The sequence below is a fragment of the Ambystoma mexicanum genome, chromosome 4q (assembly GCF_040938575.1).
Source record: "Ambystoma mexicanum isolate Mex_15411 chromosome 4q, UKY_AmexF1_1, whole genome shotgun sequence".
Lineage (NCBI taxonomy): Eukaryota > Metazoa > Chordata > Amphibia > Caudata > Ambystomatidae > Ambystoma > Ambystoma mexicanum.
Window position 1 is genome coordinate 519,974,475 of NC_090928.1, and position 15,936 is coordinate 519,990,410.

Genomic DNA, 15,936 nt, shown 5'->3' on the forward strand with positions numbered 1-15,936 from the left:
CTCCTTTTTCTACACCCTTATAGTTCCCAAACCCTTGAAAAGCCGAGCAATGCCCTGATTTGATACACCTCTTTTGTCCCTTCCACATGAGCCTGTTACTGTGTCCCACTGTTCTTTCCAGACCCTCTTCCTGGATGTTTGTTCTTGCATTCAGTTGTGCTCGCCCTTGCCTTGAGGCCTCGTTGCTGTTTGTTTTCCATTGAGTCCTGTCCTATACTGCACCCAGATGTGATAGCTGTTTTTGAGACTCTGGTAAGGTAGCAGTCTCTTCCTGAGCCGCAGCTCCTCTGAGACTTTGAAAACTGCTCCAGCTCAAATTCCTGAGAATCGGAGAGGAGTGATGGAGAATATCTGCAACATTGCTGCTACTGCTACCTTTCCTGTGACCCAGAACCCTACATCCCTGTTATTTTAAGGGGAAGGAAGGTTGCCATGCTCGTCCTTTGCCCCTTCTTGCCGCCTGCAATGTGGGAGACCAGAGGAGAAAGAAAGGGTCTTCCTATTGCTAGGGGTCTTTGAAGTTCTTTCCTTGATCTATGGGAAGGACCTGTGTTGGAGCTTCTCTCCTGACTGCCCAACATTCCCAGAAAAACCTGGCCAAGCGTGCCCTGAGTGCCTGAGCCCTTTATCTGGCTGGTATTGCTCCAACAATCAGTATTATTTGCCTCATCCCATCTCTAAAAGACAGCGTAAATGAGTGAAGTTACTGCAACTAAGCCCCAGGTGCTGAGCATCAATATTGAACTTGTAAGTGAATAAGAGGTTACTGGTGTTGGATTGACTCGTCTGCTTATTTTTAAAGTGAAACTTTATCTTTGTGTGAAATATATACAATTGTTTATAGATAACAGGGACACGTTACAGTTTTTAAAATCTAGTATGCTTTTCTATGAATTATCTTGTGTGTGAAGTCTTCGCTCATTGTGTGGTTTTACCAAAGAATGGTGATTGTTTCCCTATTAAAGTTGGTGTACAGTATTTAATTTGAACAGTTTCAGTAGCCTCTGTATACAGAGTAAAATCCTCCAGTGTCTTTTGAACTGTTGCATATATTTCACCTATGTAATATTCAACCTGATTTAAAGTGTTCCCCATTGAAATATGTAAATACTACTTTCATATTGCATCACTCATGTCAGAGAAAGCTGCTGTTATTGTGCCTTGTTGCTGATCATTTGCATTTACCTTTTATTCTGCCAATTCATTTTTACTAAAGCTAAGTGCTGACTAGCATCCCTGGTGTCAGTAATCATTGCCTTGGGTCTGCAGTCATTCTTGTGTGTGCACTGTCCCCCATTACCTTGCTTCATTGTGAATGTGTTTCATCTGCTACTGTTGCTTTGTATTGGTTCTTCATTCCCCATTATATTACGTGTTGTCCACCAAGCTTTTCAGCCCCCCATTAAACTCATTTGTCCTTCTCCAGGTGTGCCCATTTTCGTGGTTTTCACAGTAGCTATCCCATCCCCTGTTGATTCAAACTCAGGAACATTTATCAGGTAAACTATTTTTCATTCACTGCTAAATACGTGGAGTGTGAGCAGAGTGTCTGGTGTGTTGGACAGACTCTGTGAGCAATTGTGGAAACCTTTTGAAACCCGTGGATATTACCTGATTGACCGCTCCAAATGGCTGCAGCGGCCCGTGGAGAAGGCAAGGATCATAATCTCCCCAGTCCTCGTTTGCCTTCTGACACTAAGCTCCACCTCCTACTACGCGAAGTGTAGTGGAGTGTGAGCAGAGTGTCTGGTGGCCAGGGTAAGGCGGAAGGCAGCATTGGGATACTGTCCAAGGGCATCTAAAAGTACCGGAAAGCGGGTGACGGGTCAAGGGAGGTGGGATATAACAAACATCGAAAGTGGGAGATAGAACCCAGCCAGATCCCCCCCCACCCCACCCCACCCCTTGTCACCTAACATTGATGGAAGAAATTCAGCCTTGCCTAACGGAGAGGGAGGAGAGAGGGAGGTCCGTAGAGGTGGACAATACAAATGAAAATTAATCCAGTGTAAGTGAAAAGGCACGGAATAGCCTAATAAATACTGGATGTCCATTAACATCATAGTGGAAGTGGAGACCAGCACCGCTCTCTTTATTGACAATTTACCCCACAAGGAAACAACAAAGGAAACGAACAACGAAGACCCGCTGCTGGAGCAAGGACCTAAGGGGTGTGCCTGCAAGAATGGGCAGTGCGACCCCCTCTAGTCTGAGCTTCTGAAGGAGGGCAAATGAGAAACGAAGCCCCCTGTGAGGATGGTGCAGCAGGGACCATAATACAGCAGCCCTTGGTGCTCTGCGAGCTAGAAGCAGCCGCTGACAGACAGGAGAAATCAGAGGGAGCACAAGGAGAAATCAGAGGGAGCACAACACAAGCACTCCATCAAATGAGGTGGCTGAGCTGAGAGCTATAGCCAAAAGGAAGATTTGTATGGATATGCAAGGGAGAAGTACTACTGACTGGAAGCACCATAGAGCGCCACACAAGAAGCCCTCAATACCATCCCTACTGAACTTGTGTGGAAATCAGAAAGGATAAAGATTGAAGCTTGAAGTTCGGACTTGGATGATGGCAGAAACAGAAATGTGGGGCTAGAGGGGAGAAGGCAGCTATACCAGCCAAGAACTTATTCAGCCACTCCACACACGAAAACAATATCTGGTAACTCCCCAGATTAGCCAGGATGAAATAACATCACAAAGTGTTATGGATGGGACTGAAATATTGGACCAAATCTCGTTGGAAAACTCACTTAACATGGAAATTGAAAATGTTTAATCTATTGAAAAACAAAAAAGGCAGAAGGCAAGTAGTGTCTCAAGAAATGGTCCATCTGAAGGAAATAAGACCCAAAGTATGCAAACTTTAAATGAAAAAAAATGGTAGCTGTGACCTGAGAGAGAGCAGAATACTAAGGAAAGATGCTGCCACAACGACTACCGAATCACATAAGGAACCAAATACAGCATCTGAAACATCAAATGGAAATGAGCCCTCCAAATATAAGGGATGTCATCTGGTCTCAACTTTAACAGCTAGTCTTACTACCTTCATGAAGCTGCATGAGACTATGGAAGAAACGCTAAAGGGCCACACCACAATGTTGGCAATAGTCCATACCAAGATGATCTTCGTAAAAGGTTTCGTAACTGCAATAAAAGAAATATGGAGAATAGCTACTCCATGACATACTTGATCCAATTATAAAAGAAAAATCAGAAAGAAGATTGTCTAGACTATCGTTGGGAGCGGTTAGTGTACAGCCAGAAGTGGATAGAATTCCAGACCCCTTTGACATAAATATAAAGGATGTCAACTTTAATGCGACCGGAAATCATTATCAGGTCGATTCAGATATATTTCTAAATCCAGGGTTGGCTCTCAAGCCCAAAGAAAGTAAGCCCTGCACAAAAGGGAAAACAAACAAACTGACGAGTAGTGAAAGAGTCCCTGCTCCCAGATCTCGGGGGCAGACAACTTTGGCACAACAATCGACAGTCCTATAGCACCTGAAGGAAGGTAAGCATAAGGAGAACAACCTAAAACAACTCGGTATGCAACAGCCAACCCACCTAGATGAAACATCATTGAAGCGGAGAGTGAACCGACAAACGAAAACTCTAAGACCAGAGGTTGACAATCCTGACCGAAAAATATGTGAAATTTTCACCAGAAAAAAGAAAGGGGGCCAACATAAAATCAACCAAAGCAGCTCTCCTTCCAACAAGAATGGAGGCAGCACCGAGTAATAAGCCTACTAAAAAAGCAGCTACAAAGAAATTGAAAAATCAGGAAATCCTTCAAAAGCAAGATCGAATAACAGTCGTGCATTTATTAAAAACCTGACAGTTATGCAAGTAAGATCTGGAGAAAGTATGAAGACCAAGAAATCTACGCCTGCAATAATCAGACAAAATAGAGCTCTATGAGAAGGGAGTGAGACTGATAAATCGAGGCGCAAGGAAACCAATGAAATCGATCTCATGGATCTCTCTAGTTACAGCATCTCAGCTGAAGAAAGTACATGGTCAGAGGATAGCGTGATAAATAAGTCAAGTGCACATGATGAAACAGGCACTGATACCTCTGAGAAAGACGATGACAGTCTGAAAGAGCGTACGAGAATATTAAATGCAATTAAGATTACCTCTTATAGAGGTGAGAGAGTCTGACTGAAGGAAAGAAATGGCTAACCATCCAAACCTAAACCCTTTGGAGATGTGTTAGGTTAGAATTGTGATGGAGGAAACTGCTATAGGCCAGAACAAAAGAGAGAAACCACCTCTTGCCAATAACGCTGTAAGGGAAGCAAAATCAAATGATGAAGTACCAAAGATAAAAGTCAGCCTAAATCTTCTGGCCAAAGCAAAAGTAAATCAAGTTCCAGGACATGAAATTAAGAAAAAGGTGGACACTAACCTGGAAGAACGTAACGTGGATGTTAATTTAAAGCTATGTTTAGAGAGAATGCTCTATCTTGATGATGGTCTGCTGCTAAATAGAGCTAATGTAGTTTGGTTATTACACCACGTACAGACTCTTAGATTGGTAACGTCCAGAGACCTTGCTGTAATTGAATCTCCTGAGGAGCGACACACAGACAAAGTTATAATCCACTCAGTTTCCAAACTACTTAAACAACTGTTGCTTGACGAAGCTCATGACTTAAGACCTATGGGTTTCGATTTGACATAGGATAAGACCGAAAAATATAAAGAAACAAAACCTCCTCGACCCCAACACGAAGGAACAGAGGGGGCTCAAAAGGGAACGTATGCACGAGGAGAGGCTAAAGAAGAGGCGTCGAGGGAAGGAAACGCAAGGAAGCTGTGTAACCAAAAAAGTTAATCTGGACAGCGATGAAGCCAACTGGAAGTGGTTAGCGGGTTTACTGGTGGAAAAACTACACAAACAATAGCGCCGAAAGCCTGAGAAAAACTGAATGGTCCTTATTGAGCTGGAACACTACAGGCTCCTCCATTTGTTTTGCGACAATGAAACACAAATTAAGGAAGCCGAAGTTATCTGCCTCCAAGAAGTGTGGCTGCAAGAAACACCTATAATTGAAGGCTATTGGGTCTTACTAAACCCAGCTATTAAAAACAAACAGGGAGAGCAATGAGTGGACTCCTTGTAGCCGTGAAAAACTATCTAGATTGGACATTACTCTGCACCCAGAACCCGACCCCTTTCATTCAACTAGTGGCTATAAAAATATCCAAAGATCATCCAGCTAACCCACGAGTCCTGATAATAGTGAATTTATACTCAAATCCAGTAGACGTAAGGAATAAGAACTTGGTGGATGACATTGCATCACTAATCGACGAGGAAAGGACCAAATGGAACAATCTCATAATCATAATAGTGGATGATCTTAACTGTACATGCATAGATCGACAAAACAAAGCTATTAATGAGGCGCAACTAACAATCTAGTAATCGAGAAAAGAGAGGAGTTGTTTGGCGAAGAACCATTCAATCGGGGGACTGTACAATCTTAAGTGACCCAATTGAGGGAGATATCGCAGGAAGATCTACTTGGAAGGGTGTACATAGTAAACATATACTAGATTATATTTGTGTTTCTACGAATATGACCGGGATTATTACAAAAATTGTAGTTCTCACAACTGGTAAGAGTGATCACAACCAGTTAAAAATGGTCTGCCCAAACGTTAACAATTCCAAGGTAGATTCCTAGAAGTCCAAACTTCAAATTATTCCGGGCTGAAACGGATTACGAATTAATGCGAAGGAAATGCCTGACTTGATCAATAATTTAACAAGATTGATTGAACAAACATGGGAGGTAGAGGGCAATCATCAAATAAACTGTGTACCGCTACTCCAAGAATTCGTAGTGGAAAAAAGATGTGGAAATAGGACAACAATGGCCATCGGCATACATACGATAAACAGATCATATTGAAAAAAAACCCTAAAGAAAGCGATTGGGCGATTAAAACGCCATAAAATCGCAAACAACTCCCTTGGGATGCATACATTAAAACAGATATAGAAATGGGTTGCACCTACATTAAATAAAAGCATGTTAAATCAAGATACGCAACTGATGCTACATTATATTAAAACAAAAAATATTGCGGCAATATGGTCCACCATAAACTAAATGGACGCACCTCAAGATGCGCTGTTGACCAATCCAATACCAGCCAAGACATGGTATAAGCATTACACAAAATTACAAGAAGTAGAAGGGGACAATGTAGAAAGAATATGTTCCCTTCCAACTGGGCCTCTCAACCACCTGCTCGCTGTGGAACAACTATTAGACATTGAGGCCTCCTCAATTGAAGAAATTATTAGGAGACTTAAAAATTGAAGAGCCCCAGGCCCAGACAGGCTGACTAACGCATTAATGAAACAAAACCCTTCGCAATGGGCCAGCTTTTTTCACCATCTATATACAGGCATCTTAAAATCATCAAACTTACCCTCTTGCTGGAAAACGGCAGTAGTTGTCCCAATCTTCAAAAAATGGCTGAGAACAGATCCGGATAACTACCACCCAATTGCGCTACTGGACGTAGCTGGCAGTCTTTGTGACCGTTATATTGAAGGCCCTAATCAAATGGAGTAGAGTGACAGGCCACCAAGATCAATGGTAATCCGGCTTCATCAAAGGAATCAGTACCTCACTTATCTTTCTAATAAATCTACTGAAGGCCAAGGTTGTATACAGCAAGGGACAAAAAGTCGCCTTTTCCTTTATTGATTTGTCAAAAGCTTTTGATTGAATTAGAAGGGCTAAGCTATGGACAAAACTCACTAACTGGTGCTGCCCGGGAGTAGTGTTAGAAAATATTTAAGACCTCCATTGTGATACATCAATAAAAATCAAGCTAGACAAATTGGGCCAGTTGACAGATGCCATCCCAACAAAAGTTGGCCTGAAACAAGGTTGTCCGTTTGCACCAGAACTTTTTTATCTGTTCTTGTCAGACATTGACGAAGTCTTCCTGCAAATTCGAGCATTTCCTCCCAAGATATCGGACACGCCTATTGGGAGATTACTTTATGCGGATGACATCGTCATAATTGATCAGACCCCCATAGGGTTACAGCGGCAACTTGATGCTCTCCAAATATACCTGGAATCAAACAACCTAATAATCAACCCTGAAAAATCTCGGATTCTGGTATTAGGAGCAACAGAGGGTGGTAGAGGGAGGAAGAGGCTCTCCTGGTCACTAAAAGGCCAACAGATCAGCGTAGTCAACACATTAACGTATTTGGGAGTATGTGTAAATACAAGCAGGAACGAAGCTCCACGAATCGACATAATGCGAAAGAAAGCTAAAAAATGTTGCTGCACAGGGGAAGTTTCTGTTAAAAAGGTACGGTCTGTTCACACTGATCCCTTTAGTAACTTTTTATCTAACTAAAGTCGTGCCGATTTTGACGTATGGCGCCGAGACGGCTCTCCTGCTAGCCGATGATATATGGCCACGTGTAGAGGCTATCTTCTGGAAGGCAGTCCTGGGGCTTCCAAAGAATATTCAAATTCACGTTAGAAGAGAATTGGCCTGGATTTCACTTAAAGCTACTGCAATGTGGAAATAAATTTCCCTGTATCGCAAATGCCCAGAAGATAATCCAAAGGGAGGGTTTCGACTCTTAAAGAATGCAATGAAGGATTGTAGGGAAAACATGTGAAATGAGTGTCAAGTCATCTGTCAAACGATTATCAAAGATCTGGATGAGTCGGACGAATCACTAGGGAGAGATCCGGGCAAGATAAAGAAGCTATACACTAACGACTGGATCGAGACACTGGAGACGATACACAAGTACAAACACTACAGAGACTTTTGGTCTGGAGCTCAGAAGCTAAATGTACTACCTATGTATGTGCGCATTTTCCCAAATTGGTTTCTCAGATCCCAATACATGCGCTCCGTTTTAACATCTTTCCAACAAGATAAGTCGTAAGTAAGAGGAACGGGCAGCCCACTGCTATCATATGCAGATTATGTTATAAAGAAGATGTGGAAGAATCGCTACAACATCTGGTATTGTTGTGCCCAGCGTTGAAGGCAGAAAGAAACCTCGTAATGGGAGAAATCATGTCAAAGTACGGTGTAAGGTCGAACGAAGTCTGGTGGATGATTCTAATAGAAGGACAGAAAACACACATTATTTTGGCTTTAGCTAAATTCCTGTAGCTAATCTTTGAAAAACTTGATAGAGTAACCACAAGTGAAAAATTGAATCAGCATGTCGTCAAATCTTATAATGCTGACAACGGAGACTAACATAACAAGGTCGTTCTTCTTCCTGGGAACATTGGATGGAAGGCGAAACCAAATAAATGTTTTAAGCACCTGAACTGCACCGTTTTAACTTTACATTGAATGGGTCTCTTTTGTTCAATTTTCTTGTCTTCTTTCTTTCCTTTTTTTTTTCTTTGATTCTGACCTGTTGTATGCTTTTTCTTTTTCACTTTGTTCTGTTTTACACATCGTGAAATCATGGCTAAAGGTTTTCTACTTTGTGAACAATTTTTAAGCCAAATACATTTTTTTTTTTAAATACGTGTTTGCAGTCACTAATTGGAACCCAGGTTGGTTCAGGCCATTAACCCAGTGAGTGGAGTCCAAGTGATCCGTGCCCCTTACATAATCGCCGGTTACACTGAGCTATGTCTCTGTGGAACGCCCAGGATGGATGTCAATACCTGTTTCCAACTAACTCTGGAACACTTGGATAGCATATTGAATAAATACTGTTAGCCTCCAACCGTCGTGCCAGGGTAATTTGTAGGACGAGTAACCTTCGGGTGACCGGATCAACCAGAAAGACATTTCAGAGCAGGTTGGTTCTTCAGCCCTTCCCTCAATATCAGAGTTAGTTCCTGAGCAATTGATGGTAAGGCTTCTTAGACTCTCTCAGAACAGTTTGAGGATCATTGAAGCTGCTAAAAAGAATCCTTTTGTGGCCAGTACAAGAGTAAATGGCAATGGTTCTATATCGTTGGGCCCTTCAAAATCGCTTCAGCCCTCTTTCTTTTAGTCTGAATGATGTGCTTTCATCTATAGCCTCTTTAGCAGAGAGCTGTATTCTGGTGGACACCTGTAGGACATACATAGCTGCTATTGGGACTTTTACAAATTTGGAGTGCCATGTGTACTCGTCTTGTGGTTAGGAAACATCTCGGCGTTCCAGACAATCTTTTTCCTCCAGTCATTATTCCTCACACTTGTTATGGTATATTAACTCTGCCTTGTCCGCTCTCGTGCATAAACCATTTAAGTGTATGACCGCCACAGACATCAGATTAGTCACCTCGAAAATTGTACTTCTAGTTGTGTTAGCCTACACTATGCGAGTTAGTGATATTCGACCTTTCTCGGCTTGGGGCCTGTTCACGAGTTGGGTGGGATCCCGGTGGTCATACTGCCAGGATACCCCCCAACGTGAATTGTTAGCGCCACCTGGTCCGGTGCTATCAGCGCTGGATCGCGGGTTTGGGTGAGAACGGGCAATTCCCATTTGGTCCCTTGCACCCAATGGGGTATTTTCAGCACAATTATTTTGCGCTAATACCGCCAGCGGTAATTGCTCAAAAAACGGGGCTCTAAATGGGATTTTCACTGCCAGCAAAAAGCTGGAGGTAACACAGCCCACTTAGCGCCCAACTCGTGATCAGGCCAGCACCTAAATGTGGCGGCATTAGCGTTACAGCCTCAGTTAAGGGCTATCGCCCAACTCGTGATCAGACCCTTAGAACTGATCATGGTGTTCCACAAGGATATGGTTATGTTTCGCATGCACCATAGTTTTCCTTGCTAAGATTGTCTTGTCTTTTCGATTCTCCCTATGTTTTTCTTGGTTCCTCAGTTGAATGCTTGCAGAGCAAAGCACTGATTGTACATCAGTCGAGCTTTGAAGTTGTACCTTGCTCACAACAACGAATTCTATAAATCTGAAGCTTTGTAACATTTGGTGTTTCAGCTCTAGGTCACCCGATGCCTGATGACTTGCATCATGAAAGTTTACAGAATTCAGAAACTCTCTCCCTCTTGTGGGTTGCATGCCCATGCAGTCCGAGCTAAGATGACATGTGGGGCTCTATAGATGTAGATCCCGTGGGAGGCTATCAATAAGGTGCTAGGTGGTTAATCCTTCCGCTTTCTGTAGACCTCATTGCATGGACACTACTAGTTCCAGGTGTGGAAAAGCTTTTGGGCCATTGTGGAGGGGATGGGTATGGGTCCTAAGAATACATAAACGTTACTTCATGTAGGGGGACTGCTGTACTCCTAGTCCAGAGTTCCCTTTGCTCAATACGACACTCTCTCCAGCTGCCATAAAGTGCATCAAGTTGCCGTCAGAGCCGGCGTACGTGAAAGGTGGGATTGACGGACACTGGTGGGTGGGAGCTAGTGGATCGGAGCCACTCCCCGTGACGCACCGCTGTGCAAATATCTCTGATCCCATCTCTATGGAGGGACACCCAACCAGTAGTGAGGAAATGGTATTCCAGTTGGAGCAATGTACTCACTATGGTGAGTGGCTTTTTCTTGAGTCTATGCCACCTTTCTTGCTTTTCACTGCTGTTACAGAAGTCTGGTGAGAAGGCACCTCATGGCTAAAGCTCAGCAGGAAGACTGAGAAGCCAGTTTAAGGTTGAGGGCGAGCAGCAGAGTGTGACCCCAGTGATCTGCAGCACCTTGACACCAGTTCCTATTAGCCTCTTCCATTTTACTCTGCTGGAATCGTTGTTACTCACTTTATTCTGTTATCCTACGTTTTGTTGACTGATGATCTATTTATAGATTTGTTTTTTTTATAAACAAATGTTTGCACAGCTTTCCGAACCAGTGTAAAAGCTCCACCTACAGAAAGGACCATCCTACTGTAAACTGGCAGGTCTTTTGCTCGCTGATCGGGGTTTTCGATTCGTGGGTTTAGCCTACCACCCAGTGGTCATATTTAGTAATGTCATTTATTTGTCATTTCAAATGCCTACAACGATCAACAGATTATTTCCTGAAAATAAGTGTACTTTGACGTCAGATATCCGGTTCAGCTCTTGGCCAAAATCCTTTAATATATCCTTATGAATGGCTGTCAAAATTCCATTTGAATACATTCATCTAGCATTTCCATTTACGGACCGACTATGCATTTTGCGTTCACATGCTACTGTAAGCGCAACTTAAAATCACTGAACTCATTAAGCAATCGGAAATACTTCCAATTGATGATACAAGAGGTTAATATATTGTACACATGTGCATGTTTGTGTGTGATATGTACCGTGTGTGCATTTGTGATACGCTTCTCAGTATGTTACTGCTGCGTCAGCCCCCTACCCTTGGCTTCAATGTGTTACCTCTCTAGAGAAATCAGTATGGGAGGGGTGCCCTGCCAATGCACTTAAAACAATCATGGACGAAGCGGTATCCAGTGATAATAGTGCAAACAATTACAGGTAATACAATAACAGCGAATAGAAAACAGAGAAAAAAAAATCGAAAATGTTTAAAAATGTGTATAGTGGGTGGGGGTAAGGGGCTGAAGGGGGTGGGGAAAGGGTTGAGAGTGGTGTTACAGGCATAGGGAATCAGGGGGCTGGGGTGGGGAATCTCCCCAAATAGAAAAAAGAAAGTGATCTTTTTCCCCATGTTTTCTATTCACTGTTATTGTCATTCACTGCTTTCTATTAAGTAAAATCACATGGATCCGGACAAAACCGATCGTGTTTTAATGATTCGTGTGCATTTGATAGGAAATTGAATGACATGGCCAGATACTCGCACGGTTTATCAGCTGTAGACCAATGCACAGAGAGTAACACTTATTTGCCAGGAATTGCCTTTATATAGTATGGTACTCCTATTATACGGCCGATAGGTGGAAACTAGTTGGGTTTACTGCAATCTGGATCAGTTGTGCTTACATGACATAATGGCATGCTGCAATTTGCCCTTGCAGAACCCAACAGCGGCATACAGCACACAACAAGAATGCCAAAATGCTTACACCAATGAAAGTTTTTTTTTTTTTATCAAGACTGGGCACTCGAATCATGGACAGCTATTACCATCCACCCCCAAAGCACTCTCTAAATAGTTGTCTGCTGCACAGGTACCCTTACCATTATCAAGCAATATGGGGATCAACCAGAGCTACCTTATTCCTCTCAAGGCTTACAAGAGATCTGGAATGCACATGTCTCTTGCAGATAGCAAACCGAGAATCTATGGACTAGTTGGATAGCTCTCCAGTTTGCTATAAACTTCACAGGCAGTCACTGGGTCAGGGAGCAAAACCTAACATGGGGGGCACACAAGTTAATACGGTAGAGCTATCCCCTAGCGGGGAAGGGGCTACCCACAAAGGGAGGAGATAGGCACACTGGGTCGGTTCCATGTCTTAAAATTGTGGCAAAAATGGCAGTGTATACAAAATATCGTGGCACAAATGCTGTGGTTTTGCCGCCACAATCCTGTAAAGGATGCCGGGTACACCACTACAAATTCCAGACCCATTATACCATTTAAGGGGAGCGGTGGACATTACCGCAACCCCCGCTTCCCTTAAATGGTATAATAGGGTACACCTTTACAGGGTCAAACCACAACATTTTTGCCGCAATTTTATTACCTGATACCCTATGTCAGGGTTGGTGCAACCAAGAAAGGAATGACCCAGCTTATTAGAGCCCTTATTGTCCCATTCACCATATCACCCTCTGTGTAAATGGCACTAGTCTCCACTAGATGGGCGTAGAGAAGGACAAGGTACCTGAGAGCTGTTATTACTGAGAGTGAGAAAGAGAGAGGCAGTGAGGCGACAGAACTACATAGCTTTCAATTCCAGACCTATGAGGAGTTCAACAATCACGGGAGGGCCTCTACCATTCCAGGAGGTAGCATGTTCAAGGCACAGATGACGAACAATGGCCAGAGTCTTGGTTGATCACATCCCACCACGGTGAAAGAGGTAAAGGCACTAAACTTCATGAGAGACTGAATGACGTTTCACATTATCCTGAGTGTGGCTGCTAGGAATCTTGCTTTCTAGAACATAGGCTGGATCTTTGGACTGCAAACCATTGGGCCATATAGAGCAAGGGATACACTGATCCTGGCTCTTTTTTTTCCATTTAGTTTTTATTGAACATTTTGCATAAGACAGGTCAACAGATTGCGATACCAATAAACAAATCAGCATTAAGAACATCTGAAGGTCCCCAACCCCCCTCCTCCCTGTTACGCCCCCTCATGAGAGCTACTGAGTTCAAACAAAGGACCCTGGCCCTTTTGATGATGTTACATAGTCCTTCTTTGTGTTCTACATTCCTTTATTGGCATTACTTCACTTTCTGTACCATTGTACAATACTATGTGTCTGTGTATTCAGTGGACTTTTTTGTGACACTCATGAAATAGAACTAGCACTGTGAAGTAATAGCAAGACAAAATACTGGGTGTGAGACCCATGCTCCAAACCTATGCCCTTGGTGCAAGCCCTCTCCATTTTCAACAATTTTCCTGCCTAGTAAATAAAATTTTATTTTTTACCATTGAGTCCTCATCGAAGACCTCCTTTGGGGTGCACCTTTGAATATGGCCTATCGAGGTCTTAAAATTCATAGAAGTAGGGTGCAAAAATGTACCTTGTTTGTCTCCTATCACAGAATGCTGTGTGGGCTCCAGTAGTTCGTAAAGCTTTTTCTGTTTTAGTCTAACAGAGTGAACCGTGGGGGTGTTTAACACAACACAGACAGAACAAATGTATTAAAATACAATTTATATGGCTAAAGTCGTCTATAGTTGACTAAATATCCCTGTTCAAAGAGTTTAAATATCCCTCAAGTGAATATTCTCTCCCTAGTGAACGCTGATGTAACACCTAGGTTAGGGGATAAATAAGAGACTCGCCCTACCCTCGCTCAATACTTTTTCTAATCTCTAAAAATTGGTGCACATTTACGGAAGTCAATTTTGTTCTTTTTATTCATATTGCTTCCTTCCCATGTGACTTATCAATTACAATCAGCGATTCTTCACATTTGTAAAAACATACAATCTGTTTTGGAGATTAATAGATTTTTGTATGTGTCTGTATTTTACTTTCCATTTTACATAGCAAAACACTTCTCTTAAAATGATACCATTTAGCCAAGCTTGCTGATTGTTATGCATGTCTTGGAGGTCAGGTTATCACCCTGAACTTTGTGTCAACCGTTTTCAGCAGAATGGAAGATTCTCTCCGCTTTCTTCAGGATTCAAAACTTGACATCGAGTATCAAATTTAAATTAATTAAAAAAGACAGTCTTCTTCTTATATGTCTTGATCTCCGTATTCATATTTCTTTTCAGGGGAGAGCGTCTCATATTTCTTTCTACGGGCGTCTTGGTTTCCACATTCCCTACAAGGGAATACATAAAAAGGTGGGGTTGGGAAACCATCACTATTTTTGCTCTGAATGCATCTAACCATGGCATTACCTCAGCGCTCACTAGGGAGAGAATATTCACTTGAGGGATATTTAGACTCTTTGAAGAGGGATATTTAGTCAACTATAGGTGACATTAGCCATAGAAATTGTATTTTAATAAATGTATTGTGTCTGTGTTGTTAAACAGTAAATGGGTACAGACAGAATTTGTCAGCCCTGCAACTTTTGTTGTAATTTAGAACCTTGGGGGTGGCCCTACACGGCACCCAGTGCAAATTAAGTGCCAAGCCCAAGAGCCTAACGTGTTGTCCTCCAAGAATCAGTGGGAATCAGATGTTGTCATATATGGTCATGTCGTCTGCCTGCCTCAGAAGTTAAGAGCTGTCGGATTTCACACACATTAAACCTTACTTGACAAGGGCATCATCAGACCTTTCTTTCAGCCTTGATCTGTCATGAAGCGCAAATATTGAAAGCCTGTGTGGGATGGCATTGCATCCGCCAGTGGATTCATTAGGACCTGCTGTATTTAGGATGGTTTTCTGAAGGGATTTAACCGCCTTGCTACTGTTTAATGATGTGCACAGAGGATCTACTGGTAAGGGTTTCTTGGACATTTTGGAGGCACATACTGTGCATCTCATGCCTTCACACTTTGCTTATAAACTTTCAGAACATCATTTTAGATTCTTCTACTGTAATCAGAGAATTCAAACTTTTGTAAAGAAATAATCATAATTAGCTAAGTGTGGAAATGATCATGCAGGTAAGTAAAATGTAACTTCCAGTTCGGAATTTGAAAAGTGGTGGTCATTTGTATGTGACATGACGTACCCATTACTGATTCTGAAGCGTTTGTTAATATATTTTCCCTTTGTCTTGTAATATTTCTTTGTTTTACAATGTATGAGAAATATTTGAAAGCCAACACCTAGAGTTATTAAGAAATCATGTACCATTTGTTCTTTTTTTCCAGACAGCAATGAGTGTCTTGCAGATGACTGCAGTATTGTTGCTGGTGGCAGTCTCACTGGTTGGCATCAAGATTCCGCTGCTGTTTTGTTTCGGCGCATATTGGGAATCCTTGGAGATGTGAACAATATACAGTCTCCTAAAATACATGCAAAAGTCTTTGGTTATCTCTACGAATTGTGGTACAAGCTTGCCAAGGTATTTAATTTTAGTTTCTAATATAATGCACTTAGTTTCGTGTTATGGCATGCTGTGAATTACAAGAATGTGAGAACATGCTTGTTTGTTAGGGTCGGTAGTCAAACAGAAACTTCTACCTCATCACACTTTTCTGTTGCCAATGGATAGGATCTCTGGCACCTATTGATGGGAATTGAAAACTGCGTTAACCTAGGCTCTGACCCGTCACCATACGTGCATGTGTGTAAAGTTACCATCTTCCCAAATCCTTCGGTTTCTCAGCACTGGAATCTTTGCCTGCGTTTCAGCATTTTCCTACTACCATATGACCATTGTTAGCCATGCT

At 42.3% G+C, this 15,936-nt stretch overlaps 1 protein-coding gene across 4 annotated transcripts in view; it reads left to right on the top strand.

The window, feature by feature from the left end:
* RALGAPA2 (Ral GTPase activating protein catalytic subunit alpha 2) overlaps positions 1 to 15,936 on the top strand; it is a 3,672,963-nt gene that overhangs the window by 1,650,430 nt on the left and 2,006,597 nt on the right. For all 4 annotated transcript variants that reach the window (XM_069608069.1, XM_069608071.1, XM_069608070.1 and 1 more), the window contains one exon: positions 15,415 to 15,608. In XM_069608069.1, the coding sequence (XP_069464170.1) occupies positions 15,415 to 15,608 (194 nt within the window). The remainder of the gene's footprint in view (positions 1 to 15,414; positions 15,609 to 15,936) is intronic.